The following is a 10,253-nucleotide window of genomic DNA, read 5'->3' as shown; positions in this document are numbered from 1 at the left end:
TTGTCCGCACCTGCTGTTCCTCTAGATAGACCAGTAACAGTCTCAGGGTCCTGTAACAAGGTGTTCTGTCTCCTCGGCTCACAATCGAGAGATCTGGGTACAAACCCTGAGCAGGACAAACTCCTGGGCAGGTTTCCCTTCACCTAGCAGTAAATAGGTACCCGTGAATTAGGCAACTATTGTGGGTTGCATCCTGGAGAAGGTCAGTAGTTGTCCTAGGGAGCTAAGCTACTCTATCCTTTTGAGATGTATGTATTGTTTCAATAAACGTACTTTAACTTGACCTTGAAACAATGGGTATTAATTGAAACAATGGATATTATTAAACAATAAACAGAACATGAAACAATGGATATTAATTGGATAAGTTTAGATTCATAAAAGACCTGGGTAAATACTGGCTTGGAAACAGGGTTCGTTGATTAACGAAACAAATTACCGAGTAAAAGATTAGAATGTGGGATCGCTGGATTGTTTCAAGCGTAGGTAAGACAGAATTTAGGTGAATAAAAATGGGCGCTGCCTCATATGAGTCAATAGGCCGTCTTCAGCTGTTTTAAGTCTTATGTTACTTAATGCCGAGCTAATAATATACTGCATAAATTATATAGAAGTAATGCAGATAAACGAATTACTGAAGTCTGTTTAAGGGTCTCGACTATTTTTGGTGAAATGTTTAACTATATGCTTACGCCTTTTAAGACAAATAAAAATCACCTTTGCTTTACGATAATTTGGACTGAATTATGAATTACGTAAATGTTAACTATATTTAGGTAAGATATTTTGTTTATATTTGCTGACAATACTGAAAGCCTGTAAACATTGAAAAGATATTGAGGCTGTATACCTGGAGTCCTCAGGCACACGCACTACCTACTGAGCCATGATGAGCGCAATACCTCCTCAACCACAAGTAAACTTCCCTAAACAAAATCGTATTTCAGTGCTTTTTAGTCGTGCGAGAGAATATTCTCTCATGTATTACTTATAGCTATGAATACAGAAGCTAAAATCATATATACGTTTTTTAATAATGTATACTGAATCTTCTCGCAATATATTTATTATATTTAGTTGCGAATAATAAAGCTCCAACTGAGGAGTTCACTTTTGGTGTGGATGAATTGCTCGGCCGTTTGTGGCTGGTCCTGTTGGATGTCCTCGGTCGTGTAGGTGGAGGACAGATATCCTCGGTCGTGTAGGTGGAGGACAGATATCCTCGGTCGTGTAGGTGGAGGACAGATGTCCTCGGTCGTGTAGGTGGAGGACAGATGACCTCGGTCGTGTAGGTTGAGGACAGATGACCTCGGTCGTGTAGGTGGAGGACAGATGTCCTCGGTCGTGTAGGTGGAGGACAGATATCCTCGGTCGTGTAGGTGGAGGACAGATATCCTCGGTCGTGTAGGTGGAGGACAGATGTCCTCGGTCGTGTAGGTGGAGGACAGATGTCCTCGGTCGTGTAGGTGGAGGACAGATGACCTCGGTCGTGTAGGTGGAGGACAGATGTCCTCGGTTGTGTAGGTGGAGGACAGATGTCCTCGGTCGTGTAGATGGAGGACAGATCATTACAAACTTCACTTCGCTAACCATTTCTCGAATGTCATAGTTGAAGCAAAAGATAATAAATGTGTATGTTTCACCAATGCAAACCTAAGACACTGTGGATCAGTGGTAGCACTCTCTCGCCACGCTCCGGGAGCGATTTCATTCGGGTTCAAGCCCTGGGCATGAATGATTGAATGGACAGAATCTTAAACGCTGGCCCCACCCAACCACTTACATTGTACAATAAAGGGCCTCGCTTTTTGCAGGTCGGCGTTTGATCCCCGACGGTCCCAGTGATTGGGCACTGTTCATTCCCTCCGTCATAACGGCTCCTTGTCCTCATATCCCCTCCCAAGTGCTATATAGTCGAACTGGCTTAGCATTTTCTCATGATAATTACCTTAATTTAGCTGTTCACCCAGCAATAACTGTGGACCTAGTTGTAAACAGGTTGTCGTGACGTGTTCCAGGGAAAACGACAGTAAGATATATTCATATTCATATAATATAGAAAGCGCCAAGCCATTCCGACTATATAACACTTCATAGGAAGTGATTAGGATAAGGATTTGGGATGGGACGGGGTGGGGTGGGGTGGGATGAGGAATGGTGCCCAACCACTTGGACGGTCGGGGATTGAACACCGACCTGCATGGAGCGAGACCGTCGCTCTACCATCCAGAGGAAGAGCTCAAAGCTTAATAAGTCTTATATACCCACCTGTGGTATCAAGCAATCGATCCTAAAGTCATCAGATGTGTTAAGTCCCACGAGTAGGCGTGAGACACAACGATATGGTACCTTTGTCTTCTGCGTGACAACAGAGGACTGCCAACGTAAAGTTACCATAATCACGTGCGATGACAAGTGATGAGCCTAACTCACGATTCACTGATCGACTCATCTCCAGCTTTAGTATAGTATATCAAAATAAAAACATAATAATGGTGAGTGCAACGCAAGTCCACTACGGGCTCACCATAGCCAGTGCTACTTGGAGCTTTTGTTCCGAGTAGTCTAATCAAAAACAACAATAACGGTGAATGAAAGTTTGAGCTCTCACACGTTACCATGTGTTAATGTGTTGTTTGTTTTACAGCATTACATCAGAGCAGCACACTCACACTCACTCCTAGGTGGCGCTTGTCTTGAAATGAGACACACTTATGAATTTGTCACCCTTGGGCTGGACGGTAGAACGACTGTTTTGTTCCATGCAGGTCGGCGATCATTCCTCGAACGTCCAAGTGGTTGGGCACCATGCTTTTTATCCCCGTCCCATTCCAAATCCTTATTCTGATCCCTTCCCAGTGATATATAGTCGTAATGGCTTGGCGCTTCTCCTGATAGTTCCCTCCCCTCCCCTCTACAAATAAAAAAAATCATCCAACTAACAAAATAATTGTTCATCTTACAAGCTTAAGCAATTTTTCACCCAACAAACCAAAATTATTTTTTTTATCTTACAAACCTAAATAATTTTTCATCCTATAAACCAAAATAATTTTTCATCCTACAAACTAAAAAAAATTTTCATCCTATAAACTAAAATCATTTTTCATCCTATAAACCAAAATCATTTTTCATCCTACAAACTAAAATAATTTTTCATCCTATAAACCAAAATAATTTTTGGTTAATAATTACTTCAACTAAATTATGAATCTCCCACCTTAGCCTCCAAAATGATACTACATAGTGACTCTGGGCATCTGTACACAATATTAACTCATATTCATATATAAAATACACATTTTGTACTGTTAAAATTGTAAATCCCAAAAGTAAACCTAACTGTCGTGTTAGGTATTTATATTTTTATGATCATTTAAGTTCACAAAAATATAAATACGGTGTAATGGAAATTGTATAGATGCAATGCATTTACTCTTATCTCAACAGAACAGCTGTTGAGATGTGATGCGAATATTGACAGTGAAGAAGCCACAACACTGACACAGCCTAGTGACGAGTAGGTTAAGCTGCCTTATCCCTTTGAGATGTATTTCTTTCTTGTCTCAATAAACATACTTGAACTTGAACAGAGTAGGCTGCAGCCGTGAGCCGTGTCTTCAATGTAATAAATAGACTACGATGGTATGGGACAATAGGCCTTAAGCCACGGGCTCACCATAGCCCGTACTACTTGGAACTTTGTTCCAGGTAGCGAATCTTTAACAACAACATCAACCTTCAGCAGGTTCATTTGTATTTATGTTCTTTTGAATAGTGAAAATGTTTGCACAATAACGTGGCTAAAGCATGTTGACCAGACCACACACTAGAAGGTGAAGGGACGACGACGTATCGGTCCGTCCTGGACCATTCTCAAGTCGATTGAGAATGGTCCAGGACGGACCGATACGTCGTCGTCCCTGCACCTTCTAGTGTGTGGTCTGGTGAAACTATTTATTCATATGTTTATCTAACCTACGGATTTACATATTTTTTATGGGAAAAATACTTTTTTTTTCATATTGATCAAAATGGTTTCAGGCATGGGAACCGTGCGAAGTAGCCATTTGCCTCAGTTAATTTTTCCAAAGAATTGACGTAAGCACAGTTCTGTATGGGAACTGAAAGAGATGAGAGTGAATGTGGGAGATTGATAAGGTAATGTACCCGGGGTATATAACATGCGGGCCAGGGGTGAGACATCATCCGTAGCAGCAGAGATGTCGGCCATGTTGTTCCTCACGCTGCTGGCCCTCCTGGGCTCCACCACTGCTAAACGACTCGCGGTAAGTGAGGCAGATGGAAGCTTCTGTAGGTTTATATAAGACTTCTTCCAAACCCACACCACAAAATTCTGAAAGAAAATGTAACTTAGAAGGGAATAAGCAGGAAAATTTTGTTTGATGGTTTTCCGCTTTCGGGGGCAAGAAGCCTGTTAGGCTAATTGAGATCCCATAAGACTAGCTGTTGACCTTCGTCAGTATGCCACCCACAACAGTTGCCTAACTCCCGGGTACCTATTTATTGCGAGATGGGTACCTTAAATTAATATCACATACTATGACAGCTGGGTAGACAGCGCATAAAGGTTCCAGGCGCTACTCAAGTGCCTAGGGCATTTTTGATTGAATGATAATTATAACATTTTTGAATGAATGATATTATTACTTCTACTGACTACACCATTACTATTGTAGTAATTTAATTTTGCAAAATATTTAAGTTTTGGAGTTTTATATGTTTTTGTTAATGTTTTAAAATTTTAACGGTAAGCTATATTTTATACGTAATCTAGAAGCCAAATACAATAATGATTAAAACGTGCACGGGGAGAACAGATATAAATGTTCGCGTACATTTATGAAAATAAAGTAATCAGTCGGTCAATTAATCTTCTGCAGGTGTCTGGACCGTATTTCACAAACATGGGTGTCAATCAGTTAATCTTCTTCAGGTGTCTGGAACGGATCTCACATATGGGGGTGAAAAGGTTTTCCTGAACGGTGCCAACATCGCCTGGAACAGCTACGGTTACGACTTCGGCAACGGTAACTACAACGGCGTATTGGAGACCTGGGTGCAGGAGATCGGCAACGCCGGCGGCAACTCTATCCGTGAGTATTTGTTTACGTGTATATTCAAATAAAAAAAGAAAAGAATCTCACACATGTATGTTTGTGTATGTATATTACCCATATGTCAATCTTTTTACAGGTATATGGGTGCACGTGGAGGGTGACAGCACCCCGATCTACGACGACAACGGCTTCGTCACCGCCTGCGACAGGACTGGTAACTTCGAGAACGATGTTCTCTCGCTGCTGGACGCTGCAGAAGCGAGCGACGTGGTGGTGGATCTGTGCATGTGGAACGGCGCCGTCATGAGGAACCAGAAAACCATCGATATGATATATGACGACGCCAAGCTTGACTCCTACATAGAGAACTGCCTCACTGTGAGTAATTATTTGGAAATTCGTGGTGAAACAGCCCAAATATCAGTGTGCACTTTGATACTATTTGTATGCAGTTAATTAGCAGTAAAGGTTACATTATCCTAGTAAACAGGTGTGCGATGCAGAATACCTACAACTATTCCATTTTTCATTTACAGTCTCTGATGGATAAGATCAAGGGTCACCCCGCTCTGGGGTCATTTGATGCTGTCAACGAGGCGGAGGGATCAGTGAAGGTGAGAGACGACTCTTGCCAACTGTTAACTCTCATTTCTTAGCCTTGACTAAAGTATTACTCTTAAAAATAAAGACGACCCTTGTTAACTTACAAAATAAATAAATTTAAATGCTTATTAATTAACGTTGGGTATGGTAAGGCATATGCTCCCTTGAAAGTTCGTAAGGTCATTTTGTCTATATTTAATAGTATCCCATGAAATTATTAAAAATTATGATTTGTTTACTCAATTGCATGCTAACTACCTCAAGACGAAATGTTTTGCTTAAATGCTCAAAGAATATCCTTTCATTCCCTAAGATTAGTCTGCAAAAAACTTATATGATGTCTTTCTTTGCTCTCTTTTGCTCGAATGTAAAAAGTTTTCGTTTCCACATTCCAAATTTGAATGTAAGTACAAGCGTTAGTCAAAATGCACGAATCAAACGTTTCAAACACAAAACAATCTAATTGTTACATGAGCTGTTTTTATATAATGTACGAAAAGTGTTTACCAGTACTAAGGTCAGATTTAACTCCTTAAAAATACTCAACCTTTAATTTGAACCCCATTTTTCTTAGGCTTCTGTAATCTCTAGTGTTTACAGTTGTTTCACTAATGACTGTGGTGTTACAGATTGAGAGCAACAGTGACCCGTGTTACGACACTACCCTCATCGGCCAGCAGGGTGCTGGCTGGACTGGCGATAACATCCCCATTGAGAGGTAATCGCGAAATGAACCAGCTTTCTTATAAAGCACATCTCGTCCTATGTTTAGGGATTGTTATTAGTTGAAAATTTTTCAAGCACCTTAGTATGCTTGAATAATTGTCAACTAGTACGCTTACACTACTTACTTCACATAAGTTTTTGTCATATTTGTGGCGAAAATGACAAGAAATCATTCACTCAGCCTATTTATAATTTAATATAGCTGTTTTGAATCTCAGTCTGGGTCATCAGTGGAATGCTTTTAACTTAAATCATCGTAATGTGAATTAGATGTATGATGTTTCATTTAGTTTCCATTAATGTTGAGAAAAACGTAGAACATGCAAAACTTTTATTATATTAAGATGCGCCAGTGACCTCCATTACGATGCCGGTTAAAAGCATTTCACAATTTCTAAAGAAGTAAAAAACTCGGCAACTCATCTAAAATATTGCAAATTAGAATTGTACTTGAAATAAATATGAATTTCGAAATTAATAATATATTTTTGGCTACAATACACAAGTGCATGCTCGTGGTCTCCTGCTGCAGGTGGCTGAGGTTCATCGGGAGGCAGAACCAGGCCGTCCGCGCCCTCGACCCTGAGACCCTCATCACTATTGGCTCCTGGAGTAAGTCACCCGATGGGTTTATTCCAAAATCAACAGGTTCTGTTCAATATTTGCAGCGACCAAAGGTTCGATTTTAAATTATTTAATTTTGTGGCGAGCTCTTCTCCGGTCTCATATCTGCATCTACAGTTTGGACAATATATAGCTAATGTAGTCTATGTTCTTACAGAGTAACAGTTTTCTTATATAAATATTAATATACATAATTGTAGAGAAACATATTTATTTTTCTGAAAAATAAACTTTGAAATGTGACCTTTCAAATATTGGATATTTGTTTAATGTTAAATCAAACTGGCAGGTGTTACAGCTTTAATTAAATAATGATTTCATTAGAAAACTATAACTTAGCAGATAGAGAACTTAAAAAAAAATTAAGAGATTTAAATTGTTAAAAAATAAGATGTGTTTTCCTCTACAGGTCAGTTCTCTGAGAACGATGTGTTCCCCAGCTCACACAACCACTACACGGACGAGTGTCTCAACCAGGCTGCTGGCGGCTCCGGAGCAGAAATTGACTTCTACCAGATGCACAGCTACGACTGGCAAGGGGCTTGGACCACGGGCGCACCCTTCACTGTGAGTCTGTATAAAGCCTTGACAATTTAGGTTTTAATTATCTTGGGTGTACCAACCACTTGGGTTGGACGGTAGAGCGACGGTCTCGCTTCATGCAGGTCAGCGTTCAATCCCCGACTGTCCAGGTGGTTGGGCGCCTATCCGTCCCCTCGTCCCATCCCAAATTCTGATGGTTCTATTTACCTGACATAAATAAGTGCCTCGCTTAAATAAGGCAAATAGGCTTAATGGGAAACCAAAACGTTACAAGGAAATTATTTAATACAAGTGTTTCCTCTGGCTACAGGTGGCGGCCTCTGACTACAACCTGGACAAGCCAATAGTGATTGGTGAGTTTTCGTCCGCCTGTGCTGCCGGCACCTCGCTGCCAGACCTCTTCGAGTACGCCTACACCAAAGGCTACAGCGTAAGTGTCTTCCTTGTTCTAACTCTCGGCTGAAGTATGTCTTCGGTCGTAGACATTTTCCTTAGTCAATATGTTAACTTATTATTACAGGACAGTTATGGATGAAACTGATTTGTTGTTTAGCTAAAAACATACCTTATTTAGCATTAGAAGGGATCAAATTTTTTACATGTATTAATAGTATAGATCTGTCATTACTGGAGTTTACATCTTGTGAGTAAACTCCAATGGCTACAGTGAAGTAAATGATTTTCCTCCTTAAATAAGATAGTTTATGAAATACAAACAAAAATAATTTAGTGTAGCTAAAATTTCCAAGACTTAGCCTACTTCTAATGTATCTAATATACTACTCATCTGCTAGATCTTTACTATCACCTACTAGATCTGTTCTGTCACCTGATAGATTTATATTCTCAACTATTATATCTTTACTCTCTCCTGTTAAATCTTTATTATCATCTATTATAACTCTACTACGATCCACTGATAGTTTACTATCACCTGCTAGAGCTTTAATCCTACCCACTCTCTCTACTAGAGCTTCACAATCACCTACTAGATCTTGGTACACTTACCTAATCTCGGAAAGCTTTGAGAGTTAAACATTTATGCTTGTTTTTCTCTTAATATAGACAATTTCAAACTTGTATTAACCATATTTATGTCAAGTAATGCTGCTGCCATGGGAAAGTCATTCACGACAAACTGGTAACAAATAATTATAATATAATATTTCCATGATTCAGTGGTTACCTGTTATGAAAATCATAAAGTTATTATTTAGTCATTTAATTTATTTGTTGTATTGAGGCAGTTATTTTCTCTCCTGATTCCATGCATGACTAACCATCCTGTGAGATGGGGATATTAGATGAACTTTTAGCTAGTTTTTGATCTACACGGTGTTTGTTAATAAAAGCTTGTTAATAAAAAACGACAAACTAAAATATTTAATAAAATGTGAATTTCGTTAGAAAATATATATACGAACAAATTCTCAAAAATTATATTTAATTCATGTATCTATTTCAGTTCCGGCTGACCTAGGCTACTCAGGCGGCTAGTTTTTATGGTGTAGACAGTTGTCTATCCCTTTGAGAATATCCGGTATTTTTGTATGTTAATTTGTGGAGACTTTCTTAATGATATTGGAGGTGTGGTTCACAGGGTGCCTGGACCTGGCACTACGCAGCTACTGGCGACTGCAGTGACACCCGGGACACCCAGCTGGCAGGATTCGGCCACCTGTCTGGCCGGACTGATTACGGCTTGGTAGACTTCACAGTGGAATAGTTGACTATGTCCTCCGCCTGGCCTGCACCTTGGACCTCTACTAGTCTTCCGCCTGTTACCTCTACTACAACACTTTATGATACTGAAGGTTTTCTGGACTTGGCTGAGCTCCCAGTCTTGTAATTTATTCAACTGTTATGCGATTAATGTGAATATTGTTAAACATTTAATAGCTAGATCTGTTGTAAAAAAGTTTTAACTTAAATGGAATTACAATTGGAGTACATGAATTATCGTGAGACCAGGGTAAATATCTGTGCCAGCAAAATATCATCTTCGTTAATTGGATATTTTCTATCTTTGACAAGTTCATTTAACTTATAAATAAAGATTTTATCACTTCTTTCAATGAGTTTTATTTTCTATCTGTGATTGTTCTAACTCAGGCTCACGTATGCACAATGAGATAACAAGAACGAGAAGTATCTACTAGAAAATATTCAAGCCGTACGATGGGTGTGTCTGAGGCATCCAGGGACGCGGGTTCGATCCCATCTTTTGGCTTCTGATCATAGTCCACTCGGCAGTGCATATGAGTGTGGAGTTCTTATCACACGTTGCCATCTTATCCTAAACTCCTTCGTTCCTTAGTTTGAGTTTGAAAGATGTATGAAGTTGTATGGATTTTGCTGGGTGTAATGACTGTCATTATACGTCTGCTGTACCCCTTCAGTGATGCAGCTCAACTAACCGAACTACTGAATTTTAAATGTAATAAAAAAACCTCGTAAACTACAAACGGCATAAAATATAATCATTCTGACCGTGCCACGAAGCCTCTCTTACTTATATCCACCCGAACTCAAGTTCAGGTCTAACCGATGCTTGAAACAATCGAGTGACATTGTCTATATTATGTTACCTGGTAAATTATTAAATAAATACCACCGTTTCCTAGCCAGTATTCGCGCAGGTCTTTCCTGAATCTAAACGTATCCCATTTACATTTA

The 10,253-nt window shown here is 39.6% G+C and overlaps 1 protein-coding gene across 1 annotated transcript; it reads left to right on the top strand.

Moving 5' to 3' along the window:
- The first annotated feature begins 4,132 nt into the window (after nucleotides 1–4,132).
- Nucleotides 4,133–9,646, top strand: LOC123761101 (mannan endo-1,4-beta-mannosidase). Its single transcript, XM_045747045.2, has 9 exons — nucleotides 4,133–4,289; nucleotides 4,958–5,117; nucleotides 5,218–5,459; nucleotides 5,618–5,695; nucleotides 6,314–6,402; nucleotides 6,943–7,022; nucleotides 7,444–7,601; nucleotides 7,888–8,007; nucleotides 9,178–9,646. The coding sequence occupies exons 1-9, from the start codon at nucleotides 4,185–4,187 to the stop codon at nucleotides 9,301–9,303; spliced, it is 1,158 nt and encodes a 385-aa protein (XP_045603001.1). The 5' UTR covers nucleotides 4,133–4,184; the 3' UTR covers nucleotides 9,304–9,646.
- The last annotated feature ends 607 nt before the right edge of the window (nucleotides 9,647–10,253 follow it).

The sequence above is a fragment of the Procambarus clarkii genome, chromosome 41 (genome assembly GCF_040958095.1).
Source record: "Procambarus clarkii isolate CNS0578487 chromosome 41, FALCON_Pclarkii_2.0, whole genome shotgun sequence".
NCBI lineage: Eukaryota > Metazoa > Arthropoda > Malacostraca > Decapoda > Cambaridae > Procambarus > Procambarus clarkii.
The sequence above is the reverse complement of the archived record's forward strand: the minus strand, read 5'-3'. Positions and strand labels throughout refer to the sequence as shown.